This window comes from Scyliorhinus torazame, chromosome 31, assembly GCF_047496885.1.
Source record: "Scyliorhinus torazame isolate Kashiwa2021f chromosome 31, sScyTor2.1, whole genome shotgun sequence".
In the NCBI taxonomy this organism is placed as follows: Eukaryota; Metazoa; Chordata; class Chondrichthyes; order Carcharhiniformes; family Scyliorhinidae; genus Scyliorhinus; species Scyliorhinus torazame.
The window spans coordinates 14,385,182-14,403,900 of record NC_092737.1 but is presented as its reverse complement, the minus strand read 5'-3'; the positions used below and the strand labels follow the sequence as shown (position 1 = coordinate 14,403,900).

Below are 18,719 nucleotides of genomic sequence, written 5' to 3'. Positions count from 1 at the left end.
CCATGGCACTGGCTATATACCGGTGCCACAGAACATAGAACATACAGTGCAGAAGGAGGCCATTCGGCCCATCGAGTCTGCACCGACCCACTTGAGCCCTCACTTTCACCCTATCCCCGTAACCGAATAACCCCATCTAACCTTTTTGGTCACTAAGGGCAATTTATCATGACCAGTCCACCTCACCTGCACGTCTTTGGACTGTGGGAGGGAACCCACGCAGACACGGGGAGAATACAGTGACCCAGCGGGGAATCGAACCTGGGACCCTGCCGCTGTGAAGCCACAGTGCTAGCCACGGGAACGTCCCCTTGAGCGAAAGAAATTTGCCGTCCTTACCCGGTCGGGGCCTACTTTTGACTCCAGGCCCCACGGCAATGTGGTCGACCCCCTAAATGTCCTCAGGGATGGGCAATTAATGCTGACAGCCAGTGGCGCCCTCATCCCATGAACGAATAAAGAAAAATACCATTGCCGATTGTCGTAAAAATCTACCTGGTTCACTAATGTCCCCTTTAAGAAGGAAATCTGTCGATCGAGCGAATGGGTTCAAGCGGGTATATGAACAGCGATGGAGTCCCCGTGGTAACAATTTTACAATTCCTTTGTGTCTGACCTTGTCTTTTGTCTTCAACACCCAGGGCTCCATCTTTAACGATTGCTGCATCATGTATTGGTGCAACTGCTGTGGATGGTGCCAGATGGCGCGCGAGATGAAGGCGCGCAAGACGACCGTGACGGTGGTGAACGCCAGCACAACGGTGCTGCCGCACCCAACCTACATCCCCCAAGCCACCTACGCCCCCCAGCCCGGCTACGGCCCCCAGCCCGGCTACGCCCCCCCGCAGCAGTACGCACCTCCTGCTAACCAAATTGCCCCCTATCCCCCAAAATGATGACCCGCTGTGGCAGGCTGGGCGTAGGAGCAACGTTGCGAAGCTGAGATGAAATATTAATAATAACTCAGAACAAAGATTTATTCCTCAACACCGATCAAATAGAGATTACATTCGCGTGCAATAATAATAAAGGTTACAACTAGAGCCCTCTGACTATATTTAACACGGATCTACCTGCAGTATATTAGCAGTTCCAAAAGGGCCTCCTCTGCTTTATTTAATTACCCCTATAACCACCCCAAAACTCATTGCTCCACCTTACGTGGACTTCTCCTCGTGCTGCCTGGTGTGTGTCAGGGGGATATCTGTACACTGACTGGTGGCTCCCAGTCCCTCTCTCTCTCAGGGAGATATCTGTACACTGACTGGTGTCTCAGTCCCTCTCTCTCTCAGGGAGATATCTGTACACTGACTGGTGTCTCAGTCCCTCTCTCTCTCAGGGAGATATCTGTACACTGACTGGTGTATCTCAGTCCCCCATCTCTCTCAGGGAGATATCTGTACACTGACTGGTGTCTCAGTCCCTCTCTCTCTCAGGGAGATATCTGTACACTGACTGGTGTCTCAGTCCCCCCTCTCTCAGGGAGATATCTGTACACTGACTGGTGTCTCTCAGTCCCCCCTCTCTCAGGGAGATATCTGTACACTGACTGGTGTCTCTCAGTCCCCTCTCTCTCAGGGAGATATCTGTACACTGACTGGTGTCTCAGTCCCCCCTCTCTCAGGGAGATATCTGTACACTGACTGGTGTATCTCAGTCCCCTCTCGCTCTCAGGGAGATATCTGTACACTGACTGGTGTCTCCCAGTCCCTCTCTCTCTCAGGGAGATATCTGTACACTGACTGGTGTCTCAGTCCCTCTCTCTCTCAGGGAGATATCTGTACACTGACTGGTGTCTCTCAGTCCCCTCTCGCTCTCAGGGAGATATCTGTACACTGACTGGTGTCTCTGAGTCCCCTCTCTCTCAGGGAGATATCTGTACACTGACTGGTGTATCTCAGTCCCCTCTCGCTCTCAGGGAGATATCTGTATACTGACTGGTGTCTCCCAGTCCCTCTCTCTCTAAGGGAGATATCTGTACACTGACTGGTGTATCTCAGTCCCCTCTCGCTCTCAGGGAGATATCTGTATACTGACTGGTGTCTCTCAGTCCCCTCTCTCTCAGGGAGATATCTGTACACTGACTGGTGTCTCTCAGTCCCCTCTCTCAGGGAGATATCTGTACACTGACTGGTGTCTCAGTCCCCCCTCTCTCAGGGAGATATCTGTACACTGACTGGTGTCTCTCAGTCCCTCTCTCTCTCAGGGAGATATCTGTACACTGACTGGTGTCTCTGAGTCCCCTCTCTCTCAGGGAGATATCTGTACACTGACTGGTGTCTCAGTCCCCCCTCTCTCAGGGGGATATCTGTACACCGACTGGTGTCTCTCAGTCCCCCCTCTCTCAGGGAGATATCTGTACACTGACTGGTGTCTCAGTCCCCCCCTCTCTCAGGGAGATATCTGTCCACTGACTGGTGTCTCTCAGTCCCCTCTCTCTCAGGGAGATATCTGTACACTGACTGGTGTCTCTCCGTCCCCTCTCTCTCAGGGAGATATCTGTACACTGACTGGTGTCTCTCAGTCCCCTCTCTCTCAGGGAGATATCTGTACACTGACTGGTGTCTCAGTCCCCTCTCTCTCTCAGGGAGATATCTATACACTGACTGGTGTCTCTCAGTCCCCTCTCTCTCTCAGGGAGATATCTGTACACTGACTGGTGTCTCTCAGTCCCCTCTCTCTCAGGGAGATAATCATACACTAGGGTCTATCGGGTCTTTATCTATTTGTTGAATGTGTAATCCAAGGTTGTAATCGCTGTATTCAGGAACAAGCTGAGCCTCATATTTGTGTCTTTTGTGTTTCTTTCATCGCTGTCCGACTGAAAAAATCACCTGGTGAGTTGAAACCAGGTATAAGTTTCACAACTGCTTTATTATGCTTCCGTAGTATGTTGGTATATGATCAGATCACTTTGTTTATTCAGTGTAACCTCATGCAATAAATCAATATAATGGACACGATCCCCTTCCTCAGGTTGTCTTATTGAATTTAAACATTTGAATGTCTCTCCGAATCTCTTGCTGTCCCGTTCCTTCATTGATGGTGTCTTCGATTCACCTCTCGCCGCTCAGAGACTTCCTCCGCATAACGAGTGCGAGATGCTCGACAACTGATAAAGTGTGTTGCTCATTATTGGGAGTTTCTGGTGGAACAGCATCAAATCTGGCCTCAAAGCACCTTTTTTTTTTGCAATCGTGCAATAAAAAATTGTCTTCACTTTGTTGCTCATCTCGAATTGCCCCAGGACTGAGCGGGCTCCCCCGGCCGTTTCAGAGGCACAGTTAAGAGTCAAACCCCTTGCTGTGCAGCATGGAGTCACATGTCGATCAGACCGGGTAAGGACGGCAGATTTCTCTCCCTCAAGGACATTAGTGAGCCAGATGGGTTTTTATGGCAGTCATTTTATAGTCATCGCCAGGGCTGGGCGTTCACTAATGGAGATCATGAAAGTACCATCATAAAATCCCTCCAGTGCAGAGGGAGGCCATTCGGCCCATCAAGTCTGAAAGAGCCCCCTACCCAGGCCCACTCCCCCCGCCCTAACCTGCACATCTTTGGACACTAAGGGGCAATTTATCACGGCCAACCCACCTAACCCGCACAGCTTTGGACTGTGGGAGGAAACCGGAGCACCCGGAGGAAACCCACGCACACACGGGGAGGACGTGCAGACTCCGCACAGACAGTGACCCAAGCCGGGAATCGAACCTGGGACCCTGGAGCTGTGAAGCAACCGTGCTAACCACTGTGCTGCCGTGCTGCCCACTTGTGCTTTAAGAGAGTCCAATGACAATACCACAATGCAATTGCTTCCCCTTTCTCGATTGCTGTAGAAACCCATCTGGTCCCCTAATGTCCCCTTTAGGGAGGGAAATCTGCCGACCTCACCCCGGTCTGGCTTACACGTGACTCCAGACCCCACACAGCCAATGCGGTTGACTCTTTAACTGCCCCTCTGAAGTGGCCGAGCGACCCAATCTATTGAAGGGCAATTAGCGATGGGCAGCAAATGTGGGGCTTTGTCCGGCGACACCCACACCCCCGTGAAAGAATAAAGACAAATAAGTAGCCATGGGTGAAGTTGCTGTGGTGGAATAGTGATGAATGAACACTTCGGTGGTCGGTGAGCTAAGCCAGAGTCGGTGGCCAGGAAGTCAGGTTCTTGGTGGGGACCAAAAATAATTGGGGTACCCCGGCCACTTCTGCCAGTGGGGTGTCCCAATCCCGCAGGTGGTGAACCCCCGGCGCTGATTCAATGGGCAACCCACTGACAACAGCGAGACCAGAAGATCCCCTCACCGGCCAAGGGGGGGTGCTGTTTCCCGCCACCCATCAACTAGGCCTTGGGGCCGGGTGATGAATCCCCCCCCTACCCCCCATAGGGCTTTGGTTTTCAGCATGTGGTGGTATGTATTAGGGGTATTACGGTACCCTGTGATGCCGAGAGGCTATTGGTGGATAGACGCTGGGTCCCGATTGGATCAGCCGCCTACTGGCTCCACCCAGTAAGGCGGAGTATAAGAGCCCGGGTTCTCCCAGCAGCCGCATTCTGTCACCGAGCTGCTGGGGAACAAGTCTGCGTAATAAAGCCATCGTTCGACTCCTTCTCATCTCGCCTCATGAGTGATTGATTGTGCCACACAGCACACCAAGCCGGACGGGCTCTCTGCTCATCCAACACTGGAGGTCGGAGGAGGCGAGGGGCAAATCCTACCCAGCGGAGGGGGCCGAGGGCAGCGGCGACCAGGTCGAGCTGGGTTGCCGTCCGGGCGCACCTTCAGGCTGACGTGTTCTGGGTTGGCGTCTCCAAGGGCCAACGCGGGGGCGGGAAATGGGAGCGAAGAACAGTCAATCCGCGGGCGGTCACCAGAGGTAATGGAGCAGGCACCGGAAGAAAAGCTACGGCAAGAGATTCTCCGGCTACAAAGGGAGGTTTACTCTCTCCGAGTCTCTGGAACCCCTTTCCACAGAGAGAGCTGTGGGAGGAGGTGCAGAGCACTTCTGTATGTTTAAGGCTGAGATAGATTCTTGATCAGTGAGGCAATCAAGACGACAGGGAAATGGCAGGAAAGTGGACACAGAGTGGACGGTGGCACAGTGGGTTAGCACTGCTGCCTCACAGCGCCAGGGACCCGGGTTTGATTCCGGCTTGGGTCACTGTCTGTGCGGAGTCTGCACATTGTCCCCCGTGTCTGCGTGGGTTTCCCCCGGGTGCTCCGGTTTCCTCCCACTAGTCCAAAGATGTGCAAGTTGGGTGGGGTTACGGAGATGGGCGGGGGACCGGGTCTAGGTAGGACGCTCTTTCAGAGGGTCGGTGCTAACTCGATGGGCCGAATGGCCTCCTTCTGCTCTGTTGGGTTTCTGTGGTTCTATGGCCGGTGGAACAGCCATGATCCAATTGAATGGCGGAGCAGGCTCGAGGGGCCGAATGGCCTCCTCCTGTTCCTGATTCTTTTGGTCTTATCGGAGAGACGTGAATGGGAGCCGGCGGGAGCAGACCCACCCCTAGCTGGACGCCAGTGGAGGGGGTGTTGGAGGAGGATGGTGCGGCCGACCGCGACAGAGTCTGCAGACAGGTGGAGAAGGAGGCGGAGGAGGGGAAAGTTTCCCTCCGTCACCAACACACAGGATGTTCACCTGCGACTTCGATAAGACAGCGGCAGGGGCCAAAACCTGATTGGAGGGATTGAAGATGGGCAATGCTCTGGGTACCCAGGTTTAAACCCCACCACATCAGATGGCGAAACCTGAATTCAAGATGTAAAGAAATCTGGAATTAAAAGTCCAACGATGACCACAAAACCACTGTCGATTATTGTAAAAACCCGCCTGGTTCACTGATGTCCACTTTTGGGAAGGAAATCTGCCGTCCTTACCCGGTCTGGCCTACATGTGACCCCAAAGGTTAGGTGCGGTTATAGGGGTGGGGCGAGTCGGTGCGCCGAGGTAGGATGCTCTTTCGGAAGATCATTGCCGACTCAATGGGCTGAATGGCCTCCTTCTGCACTGTAGCGATTTTTTGATTCTGTGACTCTTAGTTGCCCCTCTGGAATGCCCGAGCGAGGCACTCATTTGAAGGCCAATTCGGGAGGGGCAACAAATGCTGGCCTTACCCGACGATGTCCGCACCCTGGGAAAGAATAAAAATCAATGCGGGAAGTGCTCAGTAACTTTGGAGACGGGGCGAAAAAATTGGAACAGCAGAGGGGCCAAGGGTCGACGCTACGAGGAGTGGGTGATAAAGGAGGATTCGAAGAGGATAGGTACGGTACCGAGGTGAGGGAACCCACTTATAATATCAGACAGAATATGGCGGGCAGGATGAAGTTCACTGGGAAAAGGACGGAGGGAGGAGGGTTAAGTCTCACGGACAAGATACGCTCGGAGAGGGCGCGAGGGAGTGTTGGCAGTGGGGTGCTTTGGGAGGAAGAAAAAGGGGATGGTGCGGGTTCTCGGGTAAGGCAGAGATCACGAGAGTTCACTTGGCCCGGTGGGGAAGGGAGGACATGGCAGAAGGGGCTGATTGGATGATCTTGACCCGAGCGAGAAAAAGGCGGGGATTGCATGGGCAGGTGGCGGGGGGGGGGGGGTGGGGCGAATCAGTGTGAGGGAGAGCACAGTGGCTTTAATGGGGGATCCAAGTCTAAGTCATGAAGATACACAGGTTAGAGCATAGAACATAGAATTTACAGAGCAGAAGGAGGCCATTCGGCCCATCGAGTGCACCGGCCCTTGTAAAGAGCACCCCACTTAAGCCCCACACCTCCACCCTATCCCCGTAACTCAGTAACCCTACCTAACCTTATTTTGGACACTAAGGGCAATTTAGCGCAGCCAATCCACCTGACCTGCACATCTTTGGACTGTGGGAGGAAACCGGAGCACCCGGAGGAAACCCACGCACACACGGGGGAGACTCCGCACAGACAGTGACCCAAGCCGGGAATGGAGAGGGATAGGTGCGTGCAACAGGGCAAGGTTTACAATTGGGGGAAGGGTAAATACGATGTTGTCAGACAAGAACTGAAGTGCATAAGTTGGGAACATAGGCTGTCAGGGAAGGACACAAGTGAAATGTGGAACTTGTTCAAGGAACAGGTGCTACGTGTCCTTGATATGTATGTCCCTGTCAGGCAGGGAAGAGATGGTCGAACGAGGGACCCATGGTTGACAAGAGAGGTTGAATGTCTTGTTAAGAGGAAAACGGAGACTTATGTAAGGCTGAGGAAACAAGGTTCAGACAGGGCATTGGAGGGATACAAGATAGCCAGGAGGGAACTGAAGAAAGGGATTAGGAGAGCTAAGAGAGGGCATGAACAATCTTTGGCGGGTAGGATCAAGGAAAACCCCAAGGCCTTTTACACATATGTGAGAAATATGAGAATGACTAGAGCGAGGGTAGGTCCGATCAAGGACAGAGTTTGTGTATTGAGTCTGAAGAGATAGGAGACGTCTTGAACGAGTACTTTTCTTCAGTATTTACGAATGAGAGGGGCCATATTGTTGGAGAGGACAGTGTGAAACAGACTGGTAAGCTCGAGGAGATACTTGTTAGGAAGGAAGATGTGTTGGGCATTTTGAAAAACTTGAGGATAGACAAGTCCCCCGGGCCTGACGGGATATATCCAAGGATTCTGTGGGAAGCAAGAGATGAAATTGCAGAGCCGTTGGCAATGATCTTTTCGTCCTCAGGGGTGGTACCAGGGGATTGGAGAGCGGCGAATGTTGTGCCCCTGTTCAAAAAAGGGACTAGGGATAACCCTGGGAATTACAGGACAGTTAGTCTTACTTCGGTGGTTCAACGGGGGTGGGGGGGGGGGGGGGGGGGGGGGGCGGAATTCAGGACAGTTTCCTCAGCGCAAAGTGAGACAATTGACGGAAGCAGTGGCCAGGCGAGGACAATGGATCTGGTCAGCGGTCCCAGGGGCCCCAGGTGGAAATGACTCATGTTCCTCACGCCTGGGCATTCTGCTGTGGGGCAGAGGGAAGGGTTGGGAGGGGGGGGGGAAGGGGGCGATTTCACCATCTCCGAAGTTAAGGGGGTGGTGGGCTGGAGCCTCCTCGTTGCAGACGTACTGTACAAGAATTCCCCCACTCCGGTTAGTTCACGTACGGGCCCCGTCTCAAAACAGCGAGCCGCTGGCCGCTGGCCACTTCCCGGACTGTCAACCTGGGCGGTGAATTCAACTGCATCATCGATGCAACTGGACCATCCGGCAGTCCCAACAACAAATCGCCTCATCCAGACTCGTGTTGGAAACAGGAAAAGGCGTCAAGCGTAGATACACGTGCTCGCGGCGGACGGGTCCGCACGCTCCAGGATAGGCTTCCTGTCTGTGTCCCGAGCCTTCACGATCAGGTTCACCGAGGTGACACCGGCGTTCTTCGCTGACCACTGCCTCCTGCTGGCTGACTGTCACCGACAGGAGGACCAGAGGTCTGACCGGGGGGGGGGGGGGACATGGAATGTGAAACTGTTGACCGCAGAGGACGCTGGAGTACTCAAGATGGACGACACAGGTCGGAGATCCACGAAACACACTGTGACACAACGCAGGAGAACATCAAAGAGGTTTTTCATCCTCAAAGGTATTCAGAAGGCGAGAGAGAGAGAGGGGGAGGGGAGAGTGAGGGGGGGGGGAGGGTTTGGGGGAGGGGGGCATGTCAGAAAGGCAAGGTCACAGTGATCATGGGGGACTTCAATATGCAGGTGGACTGGGTAAATAATGCTGCCAGTGGGCCCAAGGAAAGGGAATTCATTGAATGTTTACAGGAGGGCTTTTTGGAACAGCTTGTGATGGAGCCCACGAGGGAACAGGCCATTCTGGGCTTAGTGTTATGTAATGAGCCAGACTTGATAAAAGATCTTAAAGTAAGGGAGCACTTAGGAGGCAGTGATCATAATATGGTAGAATTCAGTCTGCAATTTGAAAGAAAGAAGGTAGAATCAGATGTAAAGGTGTTACAGTTAAATAAAGGTAACTACAGGGGCATGAGGGAGGAACTGACGAAAATCGACTGGGAGCAGAGCCTAGTGGGAAAGACAGTAGAACAGCAATGGCAGGAGTTTCTGGGAGTAATTGAGGACACAGTACAGAGGTTCATCCCAAAGAAAAGAAAGGTTATCAGAGGGGGGATTAGGCAGCCATGGCTGACAAAGGAAGTCAGGGAATGCATCAAAAGAGAAAGTCTATAATGTGGCAAAGAGTAGTGGGAAGTCAGAAGATTGGGAAGGCTACAAAAACAAACAGAGGATAACAAAGAGAGAAATAAGGAAGGAGAGGATCAAATATGAAGGTAGGCTAGCCAGTAACATTAGGAATGATAGTAAAAGTTTCTTTAAATACATTAAAAACAAACGGGAGGCAAAAGTAGACATTGGGCCGCTCCAAAATGACGCTGGTAATCTAGTGATGGGAGACAAGGAAATAGCTGAGGAATTAAATAAGTACTTTGCGTCAGTCTTCACAGTAGAAGACATGAGTAATATCCCACCAATTCCGGAGAGTCAGGGGGCAGAGTTGAATATGGTAGCCATCACAAAGGAGGAAGTGCTAGAGAAACGAAGAGGTCTAAAAATTGATAAATCTCCGGGCCCAGATGGACTACATCCTAGAGTTCTAAAGGAGATAGCTGAAGAAATAGTGGAGGCGTTAGTTATGATCTTTCAAAAGTCACTGGAGTCAGGGAAAGTCCCAGAGGATTGGAAAATCGCTGTTGTAACCCCCCTGTTCAAGAAGGGAACAAGAAAAAAGATGGAAAATTAAAGGCCAATTAGCCTAACCTCGGTTGTTAGCAAGATTCTAGAACCATCGTTAAGATTTCTAAATTCTTGGAAGTGCAGGGTCGGATTAGGACAAGTCAGCATGGATTTAGTAAGGGGAGGTCGTGCCTGACAAACCTGTTAGAGTTCTTTGAAGAGATAACAAATAGGTTAGACCAAGGAGAGCCAATGGATATTATCTATCTTGACTTCCAAAAGGCCTTTGATAAGGTGCCTCACGGGAGACTGCTGAGTAAAATAAGGGCCCATGGTATTCGAGGCAAGGTACTAACATGGATTGACGATTGGCTGTCAGGCAGAAGGCAGAGAGTTGGGATAAAAGGTTCTTTTTCGGATGGCAACCGGTGACGAGTGGTGTCCCGCAGGGTTCAGTGTTGGGCCACAGCTGTTCTCTTTATATATTAACGATCTAGATGACGGGACTGGGGGCATTCTGGCTAAGTTTGCCGATGATACAAAGATAGGTGGAGGGGCAGGTAGTATGGAGGAGGTGGGGAGGCTGCAGAAAGATTTAGACAGTTTAGGAGAGTGGTCAAGAATTGGCTGATGAAATTCAACGTGGGCAAGTGTGAGGTCTTGCACTTTGGAAAAAAGAATAGAGGCATGGACTATTTTCTAAACGGTGACAAAATTCATAATGCTGAAGTGCAAAGGGACTTGGGAGTCCTAGTCCAGGATTCTCTAAAGGTAAACTTACAGGTTGAGTCCGTAATTAAGAAAGCAAATGCAATGTTGTCATTTATCTCAAGAGGCTTGGAATATAAAAGCAGGGATGTACTTCTGAAGCTTTATAAAGCACTAGTTAGGACCCATTTAGAATACTGTGAGCAATTTTTGGGCCCCACACCTCAGGAAGGACATACTGGCACTGGAGCGGGTCCAGCGGAGATTCACACGGATGATCCCAGGAATGGTAGGCCTAACATACGATGAACGTCTGAGGATCCTGGGATTATATTCATTGGAGTTTAGGAGGTGAGGGGAGATCTAATAGAAACTTACACGATAATGAATGGCTTCGATAGGGTGGACGTAGGGAAGTTGTTTCCATTAGCAGGGGAGACTAGGACCCGGGGGCACAGCCTTAGAATAAAAGGGAGTCACTTTAGAACAGAGATGAGGAGAAATTTCTTCAGCCAGAGAGCGGTGGGTCTGTGGAATTCATTGCCACAGAGGGCGGTGGAGGCCGGGACGTTGAGTGTCTTTAAGACAGAAGTTGATGAATTCTTGATTTCTCGAGGAATTAAGGGCCATGGAGAGAGAGCGGGTAAATGGAGTTGAAATCAGACATGATTGAATGGTGGAGTGGACTCGATGGGTCGAATGGCCTTCCGTCCGCTCCTATGTCTTACGGCCTTATCAGCTGCGTCTACAATCGCTAGGGGGGGGGAAAGGGAAGAAATTAGAAATGGGCGACCCATTTTTTTTGTTGAACGTGATTATAAAATTCTGTCCAAGGTCAGCGTCGGTCAGGTCCAGTCCGCCCTGGAGTCAGTGATCCACCCTGACCAGACCTGTTCTGTAACCGGCAGGAAGATCTCTGATTGCCTCGTGCTACCCAGGGATAAGATCGCCTGTGTGCGGGACAGGAGGGTGGACACCTGCCTCATCAGCCTGGACCAGGAGAAGACCTTTGACAGAATATTGCACACTTACATGACATGGATGTGCTGTCCAAAATGGGGACGGAACCCGTAATGGGACCCAACTCCTCCACATGGACGTAAGTAGCGCAGTTTTAATCAATAGGTGGGGATCGGAAAGCTTTCCAATTCAGTCTGGAGTTAGGCAGGGTTGCCCTCTCTCTCTCTCCGATCTTGTTCGTGTGTTGCACAGAACCATTTTCTGCGTCCATCAGGAAGGATTCAGGCGCAAGAGGAGTGACGATCCCAGGAAGTGGAGACACTCAAGTCAAAGCTTCTCTGTACCTGGATGAGGTCACCGTCTTCGTCTTCTGCTCAGACCCACTGTCGATGCACAGTCGGATCAACATCTGCGATCAGTTTCAACTGGCTTTGGTTGCCAAGGTAAATCGAGGGCAAGTGTGAGGCCGTGTTCTTTGGTGAGGTGGGAGTGACTGTCCCTGACATCAAGGCATCCTTTGACCGAGTGTGGCATCAAGGAGCCCGAGCTAAACGGGAGCCAATGGGAATCAGGGGGAAAACTCCCCGCTGGTTGGAGTCATACCCGGCACAAAGGGAGATGGTTGTGGTGGTCGGAGGCCCATCATCTCAGCTCCAGGACATCACTGCAGGAGTTCCTCAGGGTCGTGTCCTCGGCCCAACCATCTACAGCTACTTCATCAATGTCCTCCCTTCCATCAGAAGGTCAGAAGTGGGGATGTTTGCGGATGACTGCACAATGTTCAGCACCATTCGCGGCTCCTCAGATACTGAAGCAGTCCCTGTCCAAATGCAACAAGACCCGGACAATATCCAGGCTCGTGCTGACAAGTGGCAACTAAAATTTGCGGCACACAATGACCATCTCTTACAAGAGAGGATCTAACCACCGCCCCTTGACATTCGATGGCATCACCATCGCTGAATCGCCCACTATCAACACCCTGGGGGTTACCATTGATCAGAAACTGAACTGGACCCAGCCACATTAATACTGTGGCTACCAGAGCAGGTCAGAGGCTGGGAATCCTGCGGAGAGTAACTCCCCTCCTGACCCCCCCCCCCCCCCCCCCCCCCCCCCCCCCCAAGCTGTCCACCATCTACAAGGCACAAGTCAGGAGTGTGATGGAATATTCTCCACTTGCCTGGATGAGCGCAGCTCCAACAACACTCAAGAAGCTCAACACCATCCAGGACAAAGCAGCCCCACTTGATTGCTCCCCCTTCCACAAACATTCACTCCCTCCCCCACCGCCGCACAGTGGCAGCCGTGTGTACCGTCTACAAGATGCACTGCAGCAACTAACCAAGGTTCCTCAGGCAGCACCTTCCAAACCCACCACCTCTACCATCTAGAAGGACGAGAGCAGCAGATACCTGGGAACCCCACCACCTGGAGGTCCCCCTCCGAGTCACTCCCCGCCCCCGACTGGGAAATATATCGGCCGTTCCTTCACTGTCGCTGGGCCAAAATCCTGGAACACCCTCCCTAACAGCACGGTGGGTGTACCTACACCGCGGGGAACGGTTCAAGAAGGCGGCTCACCCACCACCTTCTGAAGGGCAACTTGGGATGGGCAATAAATGCTGGGCCTAGCCAGCGACGCCCACATCCCGGGAATGAATTTGAACAAAGAACAGTAATGAGCCATTTCTTGTCCCGTTCACCATCAGGTCAGATGTCCCGGAGGAGCTGGGAATCTGGTTTGGAGGGGGCAGGACCTGCGTTAAAAACTGGAAGAAGGAAGTAGGTATAATGAACCAAAAACTGGGTACATAGGAGCGACTCTCCCTCTGCATTATGGGTAAGAACCTGGTCATCAGGTACGAGGCCCTCTCGATGATGCTGTACGTGGCGCAGGCCAGGCCCCTTCCTCACTCCCGCGCGATTACCCAAACCATTTTCTGCTCCACCTGGGGTCAAATCTGGACCGGGTTTGAAGGGACATGATGTACAAACCTCTAGATCAGGGGGGAGCAATGTGCCCAACATCGCCCTAATCCTGGTGTCCATCTTTGTGTGTGGCTGCATCAAACTGGGCGTAGACCCTCGGTACGCAAACACCTTGGCGCCGACTTCTCCGCACCTCGGAAAACCGACCCTTCTTTACCTCCTCGTGGAATGTGCCTTCGCAAAGAAGGTCTGGAGAGGGATGCGATGGTGTTGGCCCGGGCTCATCCCGAGCAGCTCCGTCACGGGCTGAACTCTGAGGGCTCGGGGCTCGACGGCTGAAATGGAGGATGGCCAGCTTGATGACAGACGCTCTTTGGTCTGCCCGAAACGCGTTGGGTCTTCCAGCGCAAAGAGTCGTCCCTGAAGGAGTGTTGCAGATGGGCACATTCCAAAGCCCACGGCTCGGTGCTGAGGGAGGCACTAAAGCTGGGGGCAGCTGCCACAGGGGCGCAATGGGGGAAATGTCTGTAATGTTTCGTTGACTGTACTGAAGCATCTCAGGAGGCATCATAAAGATTATTATTATCATGATGTACGTCGAGAACCTGAATATTATTGCACTTTGTACGATGGCCACTTTGAAATGTTTGTAATGTTCTCTCAGATGTTTTATGAATAAAGTACATTTTTGCAAAAAAATAAAGTTCAAATGGAACATAATGTGTGAAGGAACTTCGGCAAGGGTAGCATTTTTCATTTCATTTCATTGCCGAGAGTAGCTTTCAATTCCAGATTTATTAAATTAATATAAATTCCTTTGTGGGGTTTGAACCGCGGTCTCCAGGTGTGGGCCTCGAGATTGCTTGTCTAGTGACATTTAAAAAAATATATTCATTCAGAGGATGCGGGCTATTGCCCCTTGAGAAGGGGGTGGGTGAGCCACCATCTTGAACCCGCTGCAGTCCCCGTGTGGTGTAGGTACACCCACTGTGCTCTCAGGGAGGGAGTTCCGGGATTTTACCCCAGCGACAGTGAAGGAACGGCCGATAAATTTCCCAGTCAGGATGGTGAGTGACTCGGAGGAGAACCTCCAAGTGGTGGGGTTCCCAGGTATCTGCTGCCCCCTGCCCTTCCAGATAGTAATTACAAGCAAACCACCGTCTCCCCTTTATTAGTTTGTAGATCCTTTTAGATATTGTCAACCATCCCTCTTATGTTATCTGCAAAAGTGGCTCAAACCCCGAAGGGATCACTTGAAACACTGGCTGTTATTGGTGTATATTTTGTTCGAATAATGTAAGGAACACTGTACAACCCAGTGAGGAACCAGTTCAGTTGCCTGTGTAAACAATTAATCAAGAATATTTATTAAAATAAAGGAAAAAAAAACACAACAAATAATAATATACACGAGGAGACTTAAGTAGATGAATAACTAAACGCACCGATTTATCTGAATTAACCTCTTGCTCCCAAAATATACCCACATTCTCTCAATTCATTGAGACACTGCTTTCCTCGAGTAACATTCAAAATCAGTAATTCTCTGGGTCAAATCCAGTTAATAGTTACCACACAATGCCTCTTAGGTGACTGAGTCTGGGATAAGGTCCCCTCCTGGTTCAGTGAAGGCACAAAACTACAGTTGGAATTCTCTTGCCATTGGGATTCACTTTTCCCGCCGGCAGTGCACCCGCGCTTATGGATTTCCCGGCGGCGTGGGGGGATTCAATGGGAAAATGGCGGGAGTATAGAATCCCGCCACCAGCAAACGGCATATCGCTGAGGACACACACGACTGGGGGACCGGAGATCCCACCTTACATTTTTGGGGAGAATATCTGCCATGGCTCTAAATGTTAGCCGGAACAGGGGCAAAAATTCTCCGGTATCGGCGCGATGTCCGCCGACTGGCGCCCAAAACGGCGCAAATCAGTCGGGCATCGCACCGCCCATAGGTGCGGAATGCTCCGCATCTTTGGGGGCCGAGCCCCAACCTTGAGGGGGCTAGGCCCACGCCGGACGGATTTCCGCCCGCCAGCTGGCGGAAAAGGCCTTTGTTGCCCCGCCAGCTGGCGAGGAAATGACACCTCCGGGCAGCGCATGCGCGGGAGCGTCAGCGGCCCGCTGACAGTTTCCCACGCATGCGCAGTGGAGGAGTCTCTTCCGCCTCCCGCCATGGTGGAGGCCCGTGGCGAAGGCGGAAGGAAAGAGTGCCCCCACGGCACAGGCCCGCCCCGCGGATCGGTGGGCCCCGATCGCGGGCCAGGCCACCGTGGGGGCACCCCCCGGGGCCAGATCGCCCGCGCCCCCCCCCAGGACCCCGGAGCCCGCCCGCGCCGCCTGGTCCCGCCAGTAAGGTAGGTGGTTTAATCTACGCTTGCGGGACAGGCATTTTAGCGGCGGGACTTCGGCCCATGGATTACGGTAAAATGATATAGTGTAGATTTATTTGTTCTTAAGGGCAGCACGGTAGCATTGTGGATAGCACAATTGCTTCACAGCTCCAGGGTCCCAGGTTCGATTCCGGCTTGGATCACTGTCTGTGCGGACTCTGCACATCCTCCCCGTGTCTGCGTGGGTTTCCTCCGGGTGCTCCGGTTTCCTCCCACAGTCCAAAGATGTGCAGGTCAGGTGGATTGGCCATGATAAATTGCCCTTAGTGTCCAAAATTGCCCTTGGTGTTGGGTGGAGGTGTTGAGTTTGGGTAGGGTGCTCTTTCCAAGAGCCGGTGCAGACTCAAAGGGCCGAATGGCCTCCTTCTGCACTGTAAATTCAATGATAATCTATGATTAATCTAGGACAAAGGTTCGGCACAACATCGTGGGCCGAAGGGCCTGTTCTGTGCTGTATTGTCTATGTTATATGTTCTAGTCTTGTTACTGGGTAAATCGTATCTCATTATTCCTCTAAATGCCTGCTAGTCTTGTTACTGGGTAAATCGTATCTCATTATTCCTCTAAATGCCTGCTAGTCTTGTTACTGGGTAAATCGTATCTCATTCTTCCTCTAAATGCCTGCTAGTCTTGTTACTGGGTAAATCGTATCTCATTCTTCCTCTAAATGCCTGCTAGTCTTGTTACAAATCGTATCTCATTATTCCTCTAAATGCCTGCTAGTCTTGTTACTGGGTAAATCGTATCTCATTCTTCCTCTAGATGCCTGCTAGTCTTGTTATTGGGCAAATAGTATCTCATTCTTCCTCTAAATGCCTGCTAGTCTTGTTACTGGGCAAATCGTATCTCATTATTCCTCTAAATGACTGCTAGTCTTGTTACTGGGTAAATCGTATCTCATTCTTCCTCTTGATGCCTGCTAGTCTTGTTACTGGGCAAATCGTATCTCATTATTCCTCTAAATGTCTGCTAGTCTTGTTACTGGGTAAACTGTATCTCATTCTTCCTCCAAATGCCTGCTAGTCTTGTTACTGGGTAAATTGTATCTCATTCTTCCTCTAAATGCCTGCTAGTCTTGTTACAAATCGTATCTCATTATTCCTCTAAATGCCTGCTAGTCTTGTTACTGGGTAAATCGTATCCCATTCTTCCTCTAGATGCCTGCTAGTCTTGTTATTGGGCAAATAGTATCTATTTCTTCCTCTAGATGCCTGCCAGTCTTGTTATTGGGCAAATAGTATCTCTTTCTTCCTCTAGATGCCTGCTAATCTTGTTACTGGGTAAATCGTATCTCATTCTTCCTCAAGATGCCTGTTAGCCTTGTTAATGGGCAAATCGTATCTCATTCTTCCTCTAAATGCCTTCTAATCTTGTCACTGGGTAAATCGTATCTCATTCCTCCTCTAGATGCCTGCTAGTCTTGCTACTGGGTAAATCGTATCTCATTCTTCCTCTAAATGCCTGCTAGTCTTGTTACTGGGTAAATCGTAACTCATTATTCCTATAAATGCCTGCTAGTCTTGTTACTGGGTAAATCGTATCTCATTCTTCCTCTAAATGCCTGCTAGTCTTGTTACTGGGTAAATCGTATCTAATTCTTCCTCTAAATGCCTGCTAGTCTTGTTACTGGGCAAATCGTAACTCATTATTCCTATAAATGCCTGCTAGTCTTGTTACTGGGTAAATCGTATCTCATTCTTCCTCTAAATGCCTGCTAGTCTTGTTACTGGGTAAATCGTATCTCATTCTTCCTCTAAATGCCTGCTAGTCTTGTTACTGGGCAAATCGTAACTCATTATTCCTATAAATGCCTGCTAGTCTTGTTACTGGGTAAATCGTATCTCATTCTTCCTCTAAATGCCTGCTAGTCTTGTTACTGGGTAAATCGTATCTCATTCTTCCTCTAAATGCCTGCTAGTCTTGTTACTGGGTAAATCGTAACTCATTATTCCTATAAATGCCTGCTAGTCTTGTTACTGGGTAAATCGTATCTCATTCTTCCTCTAAATGCCTGCTAGTCTTGTTACTGGGTAAATCGTATCTCATTCTTCCTCTAAATGCCTGCTAGTCTTGTTACTGGGCGAATCATATCTCATTATTCCTCTAAATGCCTGCTAGTCTTGTTACTGGGTAAATCGAATCTCATTCTTCCTCTAGATGCCTGCTAGTCTTGTTATTGGGCAAATCATATCTCATTATTCCTCTAAATGCCTGCTAATCTTGTTACTGGGTAAATCGTATCTCATTCCTCCTCTAGATGCCTGCTAGTCTTGTTACTGGGCAAATCATATCTCATTCTTCCTCTAGATGCCGGCTAATCTTGTTACTTGCCTGTTATTCCATTTTCATTTCAAGCTCACTGTTAATCTCGTTAAGTTCTCACTTTCCAATCAATACCCAGTTTTGAGTTAACCGCACTGCTGTGGGGTCTGGAGTCACATGTAGGCCAGACCAGGGTAGCAGTGAACCAAAATTGTTTTTTTCTTGGAAAACCTACAATGATAGTTTTCTGGTCACCATTACCGAGACGAGATTCAACTCCAGATTTTAGTAATTGAATTTAAATTCCTCCGGGGTTGGGGTTATAACTGGCAGTGCCCCCACCCCCGAGAGTGAGCCGAGGCCACTGAGAGGCCTGTTCCGTTACAATCCCACCCCGCCACCATCTCTGCCTTAAATGGGCATTGGATGAAAAGCTTTGGCAACAAGTGTCCCTTCTCGCAATATATGTTTGAGAATTTATAACACCAGCAAGTTATTTCGCCTTAGCCACCTGAAGCTATCTGATTGGCTCAGCAATGAAGCAAGCGAGGCAGGACAAGCCAGGCCAACGTGTGAGAGGGTCGCCATCTGCTGGCTAGCTATCAAAATGGCAGCCGGTTCCCACTGCAGATCACGCGTGCCGGCCACGGTTTGCGTTGGAGCAGTGGCTCACGCCGGCCAGGCGGGGGCCTCCGCCCGGCCGATTGAAAGGCAGCCGCTCAGTCGTTCCGGCTCCGGGGACCCGTTCTTGAACGAGG

At 50.8% G+C, this 18,719-nt stretch overlaps 1 protein-coding gene across 3 annotated transcripts in view; it reads left to right on the top strand.

Moving 5' to 3' along the window:
- LOC140404695 (cornifelin homolog) overlaps positions 1-2,963 on the top strand; it is a 33,707-nt gene extending 30,744 nt beyond the window's left edge. For all 3 annotated transcript variants that reach the window (XM_072493359.1, XM_072493360.1, XM_072493358.1), the window contains exon 4: positions 642-2,963. In XM_072493359.1, coding sequence (XP_072349460.1) covers positions 642-896 — 255 coding nt within the window. In that variant the 3' untranslated portion in view covers positions 897-2,963. The remainder of the gene's footprint in view (positions 1-641) is intronic.
- The last annotated feature ends 15,756 nt before the right edge of the window (positions 2,964-18,719 follow it).